A 17962-nucleotide genomic window follows, 5' to 3' on the forward strand; every position below is an offset into this window, starting at 1 on the left:
TTTCATGTGCTTATACTTGGCAGCGCTGTTCAGAATTTTCACATGTATGTGCATTGTTCAGATACAGGAAACTGGTCAAGGTTTTACCACTTATGTTCAGAGAGCAAGGTGAATAACCTGGGACCCATCCTGAGCTGAGACAGATCAGCAGACATATAAAAACCAGTAAGGGCTTGTATGGGTTCTGAAAGCACACTTCCCTTGATTGGAGCTGGTTACAGAGGACACAAAGGAGGGAAAAATCTTCAGTGTCCAAATAAGGATAAAAATTACTCTTGAAATCATAATAGAGAGGCGGATTCTTTTTAATTTGGGGAAATTTTAAAAATGTCTAAAATGCAAAAAAAGTAATCTGACAAATATCCGTGTACTCATCACCCGGAAATGAAAACTGTACACATTTTGTTATATTAGTTTCAAGATTTTTTAGAATGAAATTTATAAACATTTTAAAGTTGGAATCTCCTGTGCCTTCCATCGCCAATTCAACCTCCTCTCTGACTCCACTCTGGTAGGCACCATCAAAGTCTGGTTTCCAATCCACTCTTCGTTCAGTTCCATGAATACATGTGTTTTCATGAACAATTCATACTATTGTCTTGTGTTTATTATAAAATATACACAGGGTGTCAAACTGCTTATAGCATTTTGAAACTTGCTTTCCTCCTCCTGAGACATCACTATGTTTTTGAGCTCTGTGTTGGAATATAGAAATCTAGTCCATTCTTTTAAGTGGCTGTATAGTATTTTTTTATATGAATAAAATAGTTTATCATGCCTTCTCCTACTTCTGTTGATGGATGCGAAGATTGTTACAGATGATACTGCGATAGAAGTGCTCACACAATTCTAGTCCTCATAAATGCATTCAAGTTCTTGTAAGGTGTTTACCTAGAAACAGAGTGGCTGAGTGGTATGCTAGAGGCATGCTTCACTTTACCACATGTTGACAAATTACTCTCTGAGATGGTTGTACCAATTTATACTCTCACTGCCAGTGCATTTAAGTGGCTGCTTCTCCATACCTTATTCTTTTTTTATGTTTATTTGCTTTTGAGAGAGAGAGACAAGAGTATGAGCAGGGGGTGGGGAGGGGCGGCGAGAGAGGGAGATACAGAAACCCAAGCAGGCTCTGGGCTCTGAGCTGTCAGCACAGAGCCCCATGCGGGGCTCCAACCCAGGAACCCTGAGATCATGACCTGAGCAGCGCTTAACGGACTGAGCCACCCAAGCACCCCTCCATACCTTTTTCAACACTGGTTATTGGCAGACTTAAATCTTTGCCAATCTGCTAGCTAAGCAAGGTCATCTTCTTATTGTTTGCATTTCCCCAATTTACTAGTATAATCTAATGCTTTTTCATGTTTATGGGCCATTAAGTTTCTTCTTTTGTGAAGTGCCCAGTCATGTGCTTTGCCAGCTCCTACTGGGTTATTTGTAGAGTTTTTTCTTATTAACTTATAAGAGAAATCCATTCTGGATATGAATCATCTAGCTGTTATGTGACCATTGCAAACATCTTTTCTTTAACCATTGTCAAGTTAATCATCACATTTTTTTTTTTCTGTAGGAAGGGCATACAAGGTCAGTTCCAAATGGGTGAGGGCTTTTTGTTTTCTTTAATCCAATGCAAGATGCCATACACAGTGTCTGCAATTAGTTGAAAATCGAGATTTGAGCAAAAGCTCTCCTACAAAGGCCTTCGAGGTTCTTCCCCAAATCTGAAGAGTAACCCCCTCTTAACATCTTGGGAGTTAGATGGAGACAAACACATGCTATACATCCAACAAGAGAAAACAAGAGTAATAGATTCTCCTTTAATAAACCAGTACCTGAGCAGGATCTAGACTTCTCAAAACAGCCTCACGGTAATTTGAAAGCAGTTTCTGTAAGTGACATTTATCATTTGGTGAACACTATTTTTAGCTCAGATTTAAAATTTTAACTTTGACTAATGGAGTCCTTCTAATTTTTCCCCCTCTTACTAAGAACAGGTTTCAATTATGTAATTATGGTTAAAGAGGTCTGAAGAGTTTTTACTCTTATGCCTGCCCCCTGATTGGATAATGGTTTGCAATGACTGGTTGAGAGCTGTGGAAACACAAATATGAGGCCAAAGGCTTGGATATCTGTATAAATATTTACAAATACGCTTGACTATAAACTCTGTGAGGTGAAGGCCCATGTTTACTATATTCATGATGGTTATATAGCCTCATCATTCTGCTCAGTTGCTAATCCTAGTTAGTGGGCATGCGCTGAACATCCCCAGCTCACAACTATTTGTTAAATCCCAAGTCTGTCTTAGACACTTTGTGTTCTGTGAGCTTGGTGTAATCAGAGTGACCACTCTAGACAAAAGTCCCCACTCTCATGAAGCCTCCATTGTAGTGGCAGGGAGAGAGGAGTTAACGTGGAATAGTGGGGTAGGGTGGCAGTGTTTCTGTTGTAGAGACTGTGGTCTGAGAAGCCTCTGGAGAAGGGGGCATAGTGATATCAACAGCATTTACTAGACAGAGATAGAAACAGTCACAGAGATACATTGAGATGTATAAAACCAGTGTCAGGGCTCCAGAACAATGACTTCCAATTCAGAAGGTAAGTTCTGCCTATGTATTTTGATTTGGGGCAGTTTATAGGAGTACTGAAAAAAAAAAAAAATGACTGAAACATTGATTTTAAATTAGAAGGAGCTAATGCATTTGTAAAATATGCTCCCTTTTCCTTGGGGGAATAGTTTACACCCAGAGGGAACAATTGGCCTCTACAGACTGGTGGTGGCCTTTGGCCAGACTGTTAATTGCCTGAGCATTTTGTGTATTCCTGACCACCTATATCTCCTACAGCCCACCCCACCAGGATAAATCTTCAAGCCCCGCTGAATGTTCTCATTCAGCAAGCAGCTACAAACTAAGGCTCATGGGATGATTTAACAAAAAATTATTGGCAACATTTAAAGTGCAGCACTGAGTGTGTGGGTAGAAACTGCAATTGTACAAACAAAACTTTGGGACTGTAAAGATTCTCCAGGTATTGATTTAATGCAGACCACCTTCTTGTTTCATGTACTTGGAAAAACTAATTTCCAGTTCGTAAGAGTATCTAGTAGGTGTTCAGTGTTTCTTGCCCCCTCCCCACAAGGGACTGCCTAAAGAGATAAAAATCATGCTATTCTAGGGTTTTGTTTTGTTTTCTTAGCCAAGGGCTTAAATCACACATGTTTCATAAGTACCTTTTGCTGGGTTTCACTGTTTTGTTTATTTTGTTTTAGTGTCTACAGGCACCTTCAAATTTTCTTCTGTAACTATTTTCTTTTTTTTTTCCCAAAGTCATCATCTGACCTGGCTGATGGAGCCGGTCTGCAGAACTTGCAGACGGGTTGATTTTTGCACGGGCTGCAACTTCGACATACAGAATTTACGGCTTCTTTGAGGAACCAATTTTCAAGCTAAAAGAAAAAATGAAAGTGTTCGCTCATCTTTCGAAAAATATTTACGCGCTTAGTGTGTTCGCCACTATCCATTTGGGTTCTCAGTAATAAATACAGAATGTGACATCGGTTTTTCACAAACGTAGGTTTTTGTCTTAAATCTCCGGGAAGTTTATTTCCTCGTCTGATGTTTTATTTTCCTGATTTATTCATCTTGAACGGGCCACAGAAAACCTCCTCTCTCGTAGCTATTGTTCTCTCCCTTTTAAAGATGGCTTGGAAATGGAAACCTTGACTTCTGAGGGTCCTTTTCGGTTTATTCTCCCCTCCGTTACTCCCTTCTGTACACTCTCGGCCGAGGCCGGCAGCATCTGAGCTGAAAGAACCCGCGGCGGGTGAGGAGAGGAGGGTGTCGTTTGGAGACACAGGCTCCTGCCGGCGGCCGGCGAGCCCGCCGGGGTTAACGGGGGCGCGGGGGTCAGCGCCCTCGAAGTTGGGGGCCTCGGGCCGAGCCGCGCCGGAGCCGCTGCGACCGCTCAACCAGAGCATCCTGCGGTCCCGCTCCCGCCACGGGGAAAGAATCGCCTAATCTGTCGAGGTCCCACGGAGATCTTGCTCTTCCCGGGGCAGCCTCTGCGACCGAGCGCGTTGCGGGGCGGATGCAGGCGAAGCGGGACTGGAGAGAGGAAAAGCCCAGGCCTGGGTCGGAGGAGGACTGAGGGGCCGGGAGCCGGGGGGATTTCCTCCCGCGCTTCCCCCTCCAACGGGAGCGGAAAATGTGATTTGCTGTGCATTCCAGGCGCGGTTCCCTGGGGTGACCTCTCCCAGCCGGCCCGGGCGGGGGGAGCAGACAAAGAGGCGAGGCAGGCGGAGAGGGGACCCCGCGGGGAAGCAGGAGGGGTGCGGGGGGCGGGGGCAGTACCGGGAAAGGGGGCGGATAGCGGGTCCGGCGGTGGCGGCGGCGCCTGGCCAATGGAGAGGCGCGGCCCTGGGCGCCGCGCACGGCCGCCGGCATTTAAACGGGAGACGGCGCGATGCCCCGCACTCGGTGCGCCTTCCGCGGACCGGGCGACTAAGTGTGCAGCGAGAGTCCTACTCTCTGTCCGGCTGACCCCGCGCCAAGCCGGGGCGGCTCGGGCCGCGGCCGCACACCGCGCCCCGCGTCGAGAGCGCAGGCCCGAAAGACCCGCCGCACTGACAGGTGAGTGCGAAGGTGCCCGTCAGGGTGTGAGTGTGAGTTTGTGTATGTGAGATGTGTGTGTGTATGGGGGGAGGCGTGCAGAGGGGTCCCCTGCAAGAGACTCCCGCGTCCAGCTCGGTGCAGACGCGCGGTAGCCCTCCGTGCGCGCAGACCGAGGCCCCGGTACCTAGGGTGAATAATGCCGAAAAACTGGGGTCCTTCCTGCCAAAGTCGTGGCTGCCGTGACCTCACCTTGCAAGGTCCTCAGGGTGAGGCTGGGAAGGAGGACGACAACAGCGAGAGCTACGGCCCCGCATCCCATTTCCACCTCCCCGAGCCCCGCTAACGCGCTCCTGGTGCGCCTGCCAGCCGTGCCCGCACCTCGAAGGCGCGGAGTCCGGGTGGGCGCATCGCGGGAGCGGAGGGGTAGTGGGCGGGAGTGGTGGGGAGCGATGGGGACCTGCTGCTTGGCCACAGACGAAGGGGCGAGCCGCACTAAGAGGGTGCCCTGTGTCTGAGGCGGGCGCTGGGGCTCGGGACGTTTGGGGGCTCCCGTCCGAGTGCCGGGAGTGAGCCTGCGGTGGGCTGGAGGATCCGAAGAATCCAGCCGTGCGTCCATGGGCGCATCCTCAAGGTGAGATGGAGACTCAGGCAAGGGTAGAGTTCCGCCAAGTTCCGCCGCGGCGGAAACCCGAGCGTTGGGTAACGGGTCAGCTTCAGTGCCGTGCGCGATCCGGGACGCGGAGTACAGAGAGCCCGCGGTGCTCATACCGCACACACCACACACATCCACTTGCTGGCCACGCACGCGTGGGCGCTCGGTGCCCTCTTCTAGGCTTCTCCGCGCCTTGCGCGCCCCTTGGCTGAACCGCGAATGTCCAGGAGCCGGGCAGAGCTAACCCGCAGGGTCCCGTGCCCCTTAATTTGTGTTCTAGAGTGCCCCGCCTCGCCCCGCTGCGTCTCGTTAGCCACGGATGATGCGGGACTGGCGGCTCAGATGTCCAGGTGCTCCCCGTTCCCTGTCGCCGTCTTGCTGACTCCCTTGCAAGACCCGGGGCGGAGGGGCAGAGGTACTGTCACCTCGCCGGCCAGTGCTGTTTGTAGACTTAAGGTTTGGAGAACGGGAAGCGCCACCGCTCTGGCTTGGCATTGTCTTCGGGTCCCGGCTGCACCTTGGGAGCGCCCCAGCCTGGTGTTTCCCCGGGGCGGGCCCTGGCCACGGTCCCTGGGCGAGGCAGGGGGCAGACAGGAGGTGACCAATTTTTTGCAGTGAAGCCTTTCCCGCGCTCCCAGAGCTGGTCTGAATGGGTCCCAGAGTAGAATCCGGCTGTCGCCTTCTCCTCCTCTGTCGACTTTGAATCCCAGCTCTTTTAGACGTTAGGGGTTAAAATCTCTCTTTAAAGGCTACGAGGGCAGAGAGACGACCACTGGCAGGTAATTGGATCTCCTGCTGGAAAAAGCAGATCCGAGCGGTGCGCGTGTCTGTTTATGTTCCCCTTCGAGATAGTGCCAGGACACGAGTTGATTAAAACAATCTATTGTGTTAAGTGGGTCACGGGGATTTAAGCTGTCCAGGGACCCCAGAGGAGTGGCTTCCTTCTGGCTGTACACACAAGTTAAATAAATAGCAGAGAAGAGGTTAAGATAACCCCAATCACAGGGTGAGGAGTCTTCTTTCACCCCTGGGCTTTCCAGCCCCACACCCCTTCCTTTTCTTCTCTAATTTTTTCTTTTTCTTTCTTTTTTTTTTTTTTTTTTTTTTTTTTTTTTTTGGAGGTGGGTGGGGGGCGCTGAGAGACTTGAAGAGATGAACATTTCAAAGCAACTAGGGAAAGATCTTAAGAAACTAGTCTCATCTCCTCCCTGGTACACCCATGTCTGCAACAGTAGGTGATTTGATGGCTATCACTGAATAAATTGCACCCTTCGATTGTTAGTATTAACGAATTATTGAAGCATTCTTTAGAACGTAGTTACGGGTGTGTGTGTGTGTGTGTGTGTGTGTGTGTGTGTGTGTGTGTGTGTGTGTGTTTAACCCTCAGGTCATTGTAGGAATTAAAGTCTTTTGTAACCTTTGTAATTTCACAGGTTTCCTATTTTCTTAAAAGTCCATTTTGAACGAAAATGTTTTGGTAACCCACGATCCATAGGAAATCCTACTTGGCTAACACAGTCTTTATCTGAATGGTTACACAGAGAAGATAGGAACCTACTATGTCCCCACATCTTTGAATGAGCGCTGCCTGCTTGTCTTCTAAACTGAAGCCCTCCATCTTAATGTTTATGTATTACAAGTGGTAAAAGGCTAAGAAATTTTACGCCACAGAACCCTTTACCAAGAAATGCTTGTCAACAGCAAAGCTGTGCAGCATGTCCTAGAGTAGAAGGACAGATAGGAAAACCCAGCCCTTTTATGTAAAGAGAAGTGGGGGTGGGGTGGGTAGGGCAAGTCGCTATGGCATCCAACTGAAAGGACCGATCAGGCAAGTGTTACCAGACATGTCTTACATCTGCAAGGAATTTTCTTCAGTTTTAACATATGCTCTTAGAAATGCAAAGCACAACAGTAATTCCTGGGACAACAGAAGTTTTTTCCTTCGCATGTGAACATGAAGATACAAACTAGATAATCATTTGACTTACAATATTCTTCAAACTGACTTGTGTTAGAAACAAGTCCATCTGTCCCTTGTTAAATACTGTGCAGAGTGCCCATAGAACAGTGGTTAAAGACATGTTTGGGGGCTAGGTAGGACTGGTGCCAAACCCTGGCTCTCCAACTGAGTAGCTGTGTGACCCTGAACAGACTCCTAACTCTTCTGGATTCCCTAACTGATGAAACGAAGACAATATTATCCACCTCATGCTCTACTATGAGCATCTTCTATGTAGAAGAAATTCTAAAATACGGTCAGAATTTACCACAAGGCCGTGTGTACTAAGGGTTCAAAATATAGATAGCTCTTATTAGTAATGATGATATCGGGGGAAGTTAGTAACATTATATGGCACCAGATATATTACAAGGTGGTTCTGAAATTAAATCCCAAATCCCACTCACACGGGAACGAGTGCACATCTTGCACCACAATCAAAAACCTATAAACCGGCTGTCTCTCAGTAATGCTCCTCAGTGAACATTGATTACTTTCTAACTTGTTTCATGTTGACCTCAAAAATTATATATAATCATTCACTTCAACAAAAATTCCTCCAATGAGCAGAGAGTTCCTGAGATACTTAACTACCTGGTGGTGTCCCTCATGTCCCCTGAAATGTGGGCCACAGTCTGACTTAGCTTGGCTGGTCTTCTGAATAGAGAGGTTGTGGTTAGGGTCTTGCAACACATACAACATGAGCCTTTATGTTCTACTAATTCGCCAGCAAGTAGCTCCTATCTTCTTGGTTTCACTTGTCTGAAAAAAAAAAAAAAAATCAACCCAGTGCATGCTTACAAAATTCTCTACTTAACTTCTAAAAGCTGTCTTTTTAAAAATTAAAGGTCAAATTAAAAATAACCTTTGCCCTTCTCAAAGATTTAGTGCTGAGAAGAAGGAAGACATTATTCTAAAATCTGGCCTGCATTTGCTGTCACTTTCATTATTTTCTCCTACTGGCAGAATAATTTGATGTCATGCCTGTTGAATGTTTTTCTAAAACTGAATTCATCAGGAGGAATTGATCGGATGTCCAGGCATAGACATCTGGATTGCTGACTATTGTGAACTCAGTGTAATTCCCACTCAGGACTCCATTTAATGGATTATAAGCAGGTAGGTTAGTGAAAAAGAGAAACACAGCAAGGAGAGCGCCGAAAAGTTGGCCTAAACTTTCCTAAAGACACAGACCATTGGAAACAGGTCACACAGAGCATTTTTATTTCTGATTCCCTAGAGTTAGATGATTGTGTTCTTAGAGCCTTGTGAAGATTGGAATAAATCACCGTGACCTACACAGGACAGAGGTGGTTGATATGGCTTATCCTGCGTGCAGATGTTTTCCCTTGATCTCTAAGGGAAACCTGAAGGAAAGCATCAGCTAGAGAAGACCTGCTCTGAGAGTATCATGTGCTCTGGGACAGATGGATTGGAGGGGAGGACAGTAGTAATGGAAAAAAAAAAAGGTAAGGGTGGGTGGGTCTTGCTGATGGAGAACAGTTGTAGGAGAAAGCTCATCATGAAAATACTAGTTGGAGAAGCAGAAATGCATTAAGGTGAAGTGGAGGCAGGGTTATAAAGAAGAATGCTGCCTGCAGTGAGAAAAAAGGGAGGTCTTTGTGGGTGTCGGGATGCACTGTGTACCACGAGATGCAGCTTTACTGTAATGATGTGAGTGGGTCATTTTGTGAATGCAAATTACCAAAAATGTTTGCAGCTCACAGTTGGGCATGAGTGGTAGATCCTAGGAAACTGAATCTTGATTAGCATTTGGATTGATTTTTGATAATGGGGCACTCTGCTAGGTATTGATGTGGAAAAGAATTGTCCTCAAGAAATTTACATCTTCTTGATTTCCTCCATGTCTGTGATATTTACAAAGTGCAAATTATTTGGTGGTAATATGATTGGGATTGCAAGACAAAGCAGTTCCTTTTCCTTCACTGCATAATCATGACCAGTCTGGTGTGTGTGTGTGGGGGACGTGGGGTGATTGGCCACAATGACTTGATAGAACCCTGGTCCTAGTACTATTAGAGTTCTCATCCTTCTAACTCTTACTCATGTGGAATATGCAGAGTCCTTCAGGGCACTGCTGTTCCTGAAGCTGAGGTCTGTGTTGATTGAAATTCCTGAAGTTGGATTTTACTTTTCTCCAAATAACTAGTTATCAGGTTTAAAGAGTCTAAAGCCTCACAGTAAGTGCTAAAGATCTTTTAAAAAGTAGGATTTTAAAAAAAGAAAGAAAAGCCATTCTATAACATTTTCCACACGTAATAAATCTTATTTTAAGAAAAATTTACTTTTCTTAAAAAAAACCCAAAACCAAGAAAAACGGCCTGCCACTCTAGACCACTTTGGCTTATGGGGTTCACACGCTCCCAAAGGAACAGGAAGACTGTCCAAATTAAAACCGAAAGCCACAGTTGACTGATTTTGAATTTACCTCTTACTTCATTGTCAGTTTCTGCCATAGCGAGTACAGTGGCTTCAGTTAGAATATAAAACCCACAGCATTCTGCACGGGACCAGGTAAAAAGTAGTGGGTATCTGGAGTTTTCCTAGAAAAAGGAAGACAAATATTAAGGCTAGAGGGAGTTTGCTATACGGCAAGTCAGAAATAAAGAAGGTCGTATTTGGCTCAGCTGCTCACTGGCACGTGTGAAGGCATTTTAAAATGAAAAGAACAGAGACTGTGTAAGTCAGTGTGGTCTATAACAAGCATTCATTTAACAAAAGAGCACCTACTCTGTGCCAGGCACTGAGAATAAGGTGATGAATAAGGCCTCATGACTCTTGGACTAAGTATTCATTTAATGACAGACGTGAAAATGCCAGGAAGGAAAAGTTGAGTATAAAAAGAGTGCTATGTTGGTCTGGAGAAAGGAAATTGCATTTTTTGGACAGATGTGTGTGTGTGTGTGGCAGGGGGCGGGGGGTAGCCTTATGACATGAACTGTCATATGCAGACAATGTACATTCCCAGGTTTGGATTGGCCTCTGTGATGTTGGGCTCTGAGGGTCTTGCCCTAGGAGGGCTGAATTGTCCTGGGGGCCATTTTTAGTAGGGATGAGGGGAGACTATGGGTGTAGGCCGAGGACTGTCTCATGTGCTCCTCTTTGAAATGGGCAGAGACTGAATTTTAGTTTAGATCCTGACCCCCAGTTGAATAAATAGCAGAAACTTGTAAAAGCTTCTCAAATTCATAATATATTTGCCATGGCTCAAGTTATCCTGGTCTCTGGAGAAAATCAACACTGTTTTATAACTGGACTTTTCTCATGAGTGATTTTTTTTAAAGACAAAACAAGGAAATTAATTTTTTGTTGTTGTTGAGGCAAAAAAAAAAAAAAAAAAAAAAAAAAAAGGCTCTGTTTAAAGAACAGGGATGTTGTAACATAAACTGACAAAAGCCAGGGAGTCAACAGTCAGAAGAACAGGAGCTAAATGTCACATTATCTGTTCCAAATTTGAACTTGCCCAAAAGTATTAGGTTAATGTTAGGAAAATGATGCCATTTAAGGATATTTTAAATTTCATGTTTAATTATGTTAATTTGACATTATCCTTGGGGATGCATGGTCTTGGGACTATTGCTTAGAGAATGTAGATTCCACACTGTCTTTGTCTTTGAAAGGTAATTGCTTTAGTTAATCATACAACTTGTATAGTTCCTTAGGGTAACTGTAAGGTTACTTGGGGAGTGTAAGGTTACTATTAAATTGCACTTAGCGTTATTATGTGTTAACACCAGTATACAGAATAGAGCAAGGAGATGGGTACTTCACAGCTATGCCCTTAGGTTCAGAATCATGGTGGGCGTAGGGGCAGGGGGAAGGGGAAGCCTCAAGATTCAGGTCTGATTTGGTATGATGACCTGAGAGAGAGGCTGTGAATTTGAAATTGTACTTTTTGAAAAGAAAATCCTTCCACATTTTAATAACCCTGTGTTCCAAAGCTACGAGTGCTATAGGCCTTACTACTCAAAGCTTGTTAGAAAGGCAGACTTACTGAATTAGAATCTGCATTTAACAGCACCCTGGATGAGTGTCTACACATTGAGGTTTCTGAGAGGCACCGTATCAGGAGAATCTTAATAGTCTGATGCTTGCACTGTCTTTAAAAATATGCTTCAGCTCCTCCCCTTCCTCCTTGTTCTACCTGCTCTCAATACTCTGCCTCTAGAACAGCCCTCCTTTCTCTGGTTTACATTCCTCATTCCATTTTTTCCTCTCCCCATCCTTGCTTTCCTGTCCTGTTTTTTGTTTTTTGTGGTTTTTTTTTTTTTTTTGGTCTGTTTTCCCTCTGCCTCCCCAACTTACTTAATTTTTTTTGTCATTGTTCATTACCCTTTATGACCCATGTCTAAGGCCCATCCACAAAAAATTCACTATCATTCATTTATTCTACATGTGTATGGCATTTATTAATGTAAATATTTGCACAGACCTATTGCCTTGTGCCCATTTTCTATATTCTAAATTTTACACACACACATAAATGACCTATTTCACCATTTAAAAGTAGAAAAGTGTATATAATGATATAGAGAATGATATAATAAATATCTGTGCCAGATTAAAAATGAGAATAAATGAGAGCTCAAGGGGTCTTATGAGTTATGTGACCTTTCTGATAAGGTAATTTGTTCTGTCTGCAATACTGCCATATCTTTGGTTGGTTCTCAAATTGCTTTTACTTGTATATCAAATTTGGTGTGAGCCACCCTGCCTGGGGAGATGAGGTGTTTGTACCTGTGCTTAAATTAAGTCATTTATGGAGAAGTAAAGTGATTTTTCTCAAGGCTAGACACCAAGTTGTTGCCCTAGCACTTTGACCTGAAACTCAGTCTTGACTTTTCATCCAGCGTTCTTCCTGTTAATTATTCTCTCTCTGTCAGGTGCTTTCCAGTCTCCTTCATGGGTCTCCTTGCAATGCCTGGTATCAGTGAACATCTCCTAAGTATCTAACCAATTGAACAAGGTGCAACTCAGGAAGCGCTCAGGCTAGGCCAAGAGAAGAGACTAGAAGCCTTTCCTGACAGAGGAAACCTGGGCAATGAGGTTGATTGGTCTTGCCATAAAACAAAATAGAAAATTGGTTTGCCCAAAGAGATGCAAAGTTCACTCGGTATCGTACAAGAACGAATACAATTAAGTGACCATAATACAAAGTCAGATGTGACTGGTGTCAGTAACCAGGAAGGAATTCCAGTGGCAGTACATGCCATGAAGAGGCAGGCCCTGACTGAGCTCAAACCTTGGCATATTCACTGGTGACCTGGGGCAAGCTACTTCATGGCTTGGTGGCCTGGTGGGTGATGAGAATAACAGTACCTGATTCACAGAGATACTGTGAAAAGGAAATGAAGTATTTTACATAAAGTGTTTAACAAGTGCCTGAAAGGGGCGCCTGGGTGGCTCAGTCGGTTCAGTGTCCGACTTTGGCTTGGGTCACCATCTCACAGTTCATGGGTTCGAGCCCTGCGTCGGGCTCTGTGCCAACAGCTCAGAGCCTGGAGCCTGCTTCGGATTCTGTGTCTCCCTCTCTCTCTGCCCCTCCCCTGCTCTCTTCTCTCTCTCTCTCTCTCTCAAAAGCAAAACAAAACAAAAAACAAAAAACAAAAAACAAACAAAACCAGTGCCTGATAAAATGTTAGCTGCTAATAATTTTCTAACTGACTTGTCTGTTTGTTGTGTCTCCCCTCTCTGTGCCTCCCTCCTCTAGCATGAGCCGCACGGCCTACACTGTGGGAGCCCTGCTTCTCCTGTTGGGGACCCTGCTGCCCACCGCTGAAGGGAAAAAGAAGGGGTCCCAGGGTGCCATCCCCCCGCCAGACAAGGCCCAGCACAATGACTCAGAGCAGACTCAGTCTCCCCAGCAGCCCGGCTCCAGGAACCGGGGGCGTGGCCAAGGGCGAGGCACCGCCATGCCCGGTGAGGAGGTGCTGGAGTCCAGCCAGGAGGCCCTGCATGTGACTGAGCGCAAATACCTGAAGCGGGACTGGTGCAAAACCCAGCCGCTGAAGCAGACCATCCACGAGGAGGGCTGCAACAGCCGCACCATCATCAACCGCTTCTGCTATGGCCAGTGCAACTCCTTCTACATCCCCAGGCACATCCGGAAGGAGGAGGGCTCCTTTCAGTCCTGCTCTTTCTGCAAGCCCAAGAAATTCACCACCATGATGGTCACCCTCAACTGCCCCGAACTGCAGCCGCCCACCAAGAAGAAGAGGGTCACTCGAGTCAAGCAGTGTCGATGCATATCCATCGATCTGGATTAAGCTGGGCACACCCAGCCTGTCCTCGGGATGCAGCCCCAGGCGGGCCCAGAGCCAGACCTAAAACCACCTGATTCTTACTTGGCTTTAAACCTACAGGCAAGAAGAACCACCAGCTGCCTTCTGACAGGAGCCTGCTAGTGCGTAGTTAGTGTGCGTGAGTGTGCATGGGTGTCTGTGGGTGTTTGCAGACACCAGAGGAGGGCACTTCCTAGTGTGTAAGCCTTTCCGTTTCCATGGGGATGGCCCAGAAAGCCCACACCAGGGAAGGCACATGAAGAGGGGCAGGGCTGTGGTCTGGTTCTGCCTGTGTATTACATGTGCCCTCCCTCCCTGGGGGCCAGAATCTCCCTCCCGAATGAATGTTAACAGGAGAGGCTACTCTGACTGCAAGAGACCTGTTGTAGTGCTGCATTATACTCGGCAAAGGTGTTTCCACCTGTGCATGCTTCCCTTCCACAGCCCATCCCTTCTTAGGCTCTCAGTGACCGTTTCAATCTAATCCCCTATCTGCTAAGGGCTCTAAATGAGCTCACTTGACCATAGATGCAAATGTTTCTCATTTGGGGAAGACTCTTCGGACTCGGAGAGGCTGGTGTGTACATGGGCAAGAAGGACATAGGAGTGAGAGAAGGGAGGGATTGAGGGGGAGGACCAGTTGGGCACAGTAAAGTTCAGGGAGATGTGCAGGGTCTTGAAAGGCCACTCCCTGAACACAGTGCAACCCCAGGCTTCAGCAAGTCTTTCCCTGCTATTTAACTGAAACCAAGTGAACGGAGGAGAAATGGAATTGCCAAATCCTCATTGACTGTGGCCATCACCATGATCTGCTGAAATTGGCTGTAACCCAACACCAAACTTAAAACATAAATATTGACCACTCCTATTTTCAGAACCAAGTGAGTGAGCTGAACCAAGACAAATCTCCCCCTTCGCCCCTCTCAGGTGGACGGCAGATGGAGCTCAGACCAGCCCCCCCCCCTCCCCCCGCCGCCATCCCCTGCCAGTGCAGGGATAGGAAGAAAACAAACGCCTCATAAGCAGAAGGTCCTAGTATCTTTCCTTTTGCTTGGTGGTAATCACCTCTTTCCCAGTCCATTATTTCTGTATAATGCTTCTGAGAGCCACAACCCTGTATTCTAAAGATTCTGCTTCTGCTAAGTGTACCTGGCAGTGAAGAACCAAGCTAAGAGGGGAGAGTTTAGGGCCTGCTCCATTTTAGCTAGAGGTAGATTTTGGGTCTTTATGTTTTAGCCATTGGTAGGAGATTGAGCTGGAGAGCAGAGGAAAAGAAGGAAATAAAGGAGACTGCCTCTGGCTAAGGAGTAATTTAATGCCGGGGAGGAGATAGAAGGGATGTGTCCTCCTCTTCTTCCTTTGCTTTCTCGGGGTCTAATGCGAAACCCCAATTAAGAAAGAGCATTTGGGTGGTGCGTTAGCCATGTCTCTACTGGTGGTGGGATTCGTCTAACATTGGAACCATTCAGAACATACTAGTAGACCCCTCCTCTGATTAAACCTGGGTAGGGATTATCTAATGGCCGAAGTACAGGGTGGGTAGACCTTAACTACGGTTTGGATTTGGCTAACCTGTTCTCTTCAAGCCTGAGGTTTTCTATGTAAACCCATCCCCACCCCCCAAACACTTGTTTTGCCTTGTACCATCTCATCCCCATTAGCCAAGTCATGTGTAATTTGGGAACCATTGACCAGCATTTTATTTGCCCAGCGAAGCTCCAGCATTGCACTAAAGAGGCTTCTCGTATTTTATTTTATTTTTTTGGTGCAGCACTCTCCCATCTGACAACTAAGCGGGAACCATACTTTGAGGCAGAAGTTAATCTTGAACGCTCAAAATATTGGGTCTGATTTTGAAACTTTTAAACTCACTACTGATGATTCCACACCAGGCAAATTTGTTCGAACACACAGGCTGTGCATTTCGTATACACTGTATGCCCCTGCCCTGAATCCTTCTATCTTCCACATCCTCCAACAATAAAGCACAGAATGGATTTAATTAAGCACACAAATACTAAGCCAGAATTTTGAGGGCGGGGGAGAGGAAAAGAAAGGGGAAGGAGCTGAACATGTAAAAACCACACGACAGAGGAAAAATGACATTCAGAATCGGCAGACACTGAATTTCTCTGGTTGTTTTAACTCTGCCACAAGCATCCAATTTTGTTAAAAAGAGATGACTTAAGTTGGCAGCAGCAATTTTCTTTTAGTAGCTTGTACCATGGTCTTGCATGTAAGTCGGATTTGGCTTAAGTAAAGAGAATTTCCTCAAAATTAACTTCACTGGGATAATCAGCAGCATAACTACCCTGAAAAAAAACAGTGCTGGCCAAAGAGGGAGATGTCTGCTTTTCTGACTGTGCCTATATTAAGACTAGCAAAGTATGGTATGTCTTCCAACATTTATTGAAAGTGCCATATCTGTTACATATTGTATTGGAGTCACCGATGAAGAAATATGTTTTTTTCATTACTATAGTAGAATATTTTTTTATGGCAAGATATTTGTGATCTCAATCTTTCCTATTCAAATAATGCCAAACACCAAATATGAATTTTATGATGTACGCTTTGTGCTTGGCATTAAAAGAGAGAAACACACGTCCTGCAAGTCTGTAAGTTGTTTTTTGGTTTTTTTTTTTTTTTTTGTTATTGTAATTCTTCAAAGTTACAAATGCAAGTGAAAAATCTGGAGGAAAAGATAATTTCCACTGTGTGGAATGTGAATACTTAAACAAAAAGTTATGGTTATTTAATGTAATTATTAATTCAAATCCTTTGGTCACTGTGATTTCAAGCATTTTTTTTCTCCTTTATTTGACTTTTCTCTGAGTTAAGCAAAGATGAAACTGACATGTTTGTCAGTTGTATGTTGTTAGAGGTTTTTTTTATCAGGTCAGAGGGAAACAATAAAATCTTGACACATCTGAACATGTGCAACAGAGTCAGGACCTGAGCTTTTGTGTTTTTGTTTTTGTTTTTTAATTGAATGTTCCTTAAAGGTTAACATTTCTAAAGCAATATTAAGAAAGATTTTAAATGTTATTTTGGAAGACTTATGATGTGTGTATGCAAATAGCTGATAATAATGAATAGTTCAGACGTCCTTTTAAGGGAGAAGATCTAAAATGAAAAATGTATGTGCAGAACATGTATAAATGACCAGTCAGTGCTTAAGAGTGGAGGTAGTTCTATTGATTTGTCATTCTCAAGATATTTAATATCAACTGCATTATGTATAGTGTGTGCTTCAATCTTTTAAAAACAACAGAGGATTATATGGACTATGACTGAATTACTTTGCTATGTTTGAGGAGGAGAGGGGATTGGATGGTCTCATAAAAACTAATTTGGTTTAAAGCAAAGTTTTATGAATTTGAAACTAGATTTTGATTTCGATCCCAATTATGTTCTATATAACCTTTCCCAAAGAGCAACCAATAAATTGAAACTCTTCTGTGTGTGTGTGTGTGTGTGTGTGTGTGTGTGTGTGTGTGTGTCTGTGTGTGTCTGTGTGTGTGTGTGTGTGTGTTTAACTGGTAGTGTTTACAGGGTAGGGTGAACAGGGGCTCACTTGTCATAGGAAGAAAGGTAGAAAGGAGATCATTGGATCTCTTGTGATCCCAAAGGAAATTTAGTTCTTCCACCTAGACTTTTATAATTTCAGTAGGACACCTCAGGCCATGGCAGTTAGAGGTGGGGGGAAAGTTGGTATGCAATGGAAAATACCAGCCTCTTCCCCAGAGCTAGAAACAAGAGCTGGAAAGGGCTTTGTTTTCAGTAATGGAAGAGTTGCCATGCAGAAATGATAATGGTTTTATTTTGAGGTGTTCAAGGGAAAAATGGAAAAAAAGATTTGGGGCTCACTAGAAGGAAGATAATAATGAGAGTAATTCATCAATGCAATGAGCTGCCTTTAAGATGGTGAACTCCCTGTGCTTGGAAGTATGAAAACACATGCTAGATGTCACTTAGTAGGGATGTGAGGTAAAGTGAGTTCTTGTCCTGGGTATGCAATTGAAGTAGATTTCTGAGGTCCCTTCCTACTTGGACATACAGTACAGGATTTCTACTAGGTATTGGTGCCCTGACAATGGTGATGAAAACCCCGGAAACTACGTATGGAGTGCTTAGGCCAGACACTGTGCTAAGAATTCTTTTTGAATTGTTCCCCACAATCTTCATATATTGTATGTATACCATTACATACACTGCTAGGAGGCAGTGAACTCGTAGGGTTTCACTGCAACACGTGTGCCCTTAAACACTGTGCAAAATTGTGATATGCTCAACTTATATCAGTTTATTCTTTTAAGGATGGAACACAGCACTCTGCAAATAGATCCAACTCTTAATTATTCACATTTAATGACTATGATTACCCTGAGGTTGC

At 44.8% G+C, this 17962-nt stretch overlaps 1 protein-coding gene and 1 long non-coding RNA gene across 3 annotated transcripts in view; one reads left to right on the top strand and one right to left on the bottom strand.

The window, feature by feature from the left end:
• The window catches only part of LOC109263212 (uncharacterized), a 45127-nt gene that overhangs the window by 20833 nt on the left and 6332 nt on the right, over window positions 1–17962 (bottom strand). The window contains exons 3-4 of one of the 2 annotated variants that reach the window (XR_008417129.1): window positions 9714–9828; window positions 7856–8026 (exon numbers count right to left, since the gene is read on the bottom strand). This is a non-coding gene — a long non-coding RNA (uncharacterized LOC109263212). The remainder of the gene's footprint in view (window positions 1–7855; window positions 8027–9713; window positions 9829–17962) is intronic. The other variant, XR_008417128.1, reaches the window with a different exon arrangement.
• On the top strand, window positions 4490–17030 carry GREM1 (gremlin 1, DAN family BMP antagonist). Its single transcript, XM_019442652.2, has 2 exons — window positions 4490–4631; window positions 12996–17030. The coding sequence occupies exon 2, from the start codon at window positions 12997–12999 to the stop codon at window positions 13549–13551; it is 555 nt and encodes a 184-aa protein (XP_019298197.1). The 5' UTR covers window positions 4490–4631; window position 12996; the 3' UTR covers window positions 13552–17030.

Source organism: Panthera pardus, unplaced genomic scaffold, assembly GCF_024362965.1.
Source record: "Panthera pardus isolate Hobbes unplaced genomic scaffold, ASM2436296v1 HiC_scaffold_24, whole genome shotgun sequence".
In the NCBI taxonomy this organism is placed as follows: Eukaryota; Metazoa; Chordata; class Mammalia; order Carnivora; family Felidae; genus Panthera; species Panthera pardus.

Excerpts from the sequence above, each read along its gene's own strand:
- GREM1 (XM_019442652.2), top strand. The coding sequence starts at position 12,997 with ATGAGCCGCACGGCCTACACTGTGGGAGCCCTGCTTCTCCTGTTGGGG.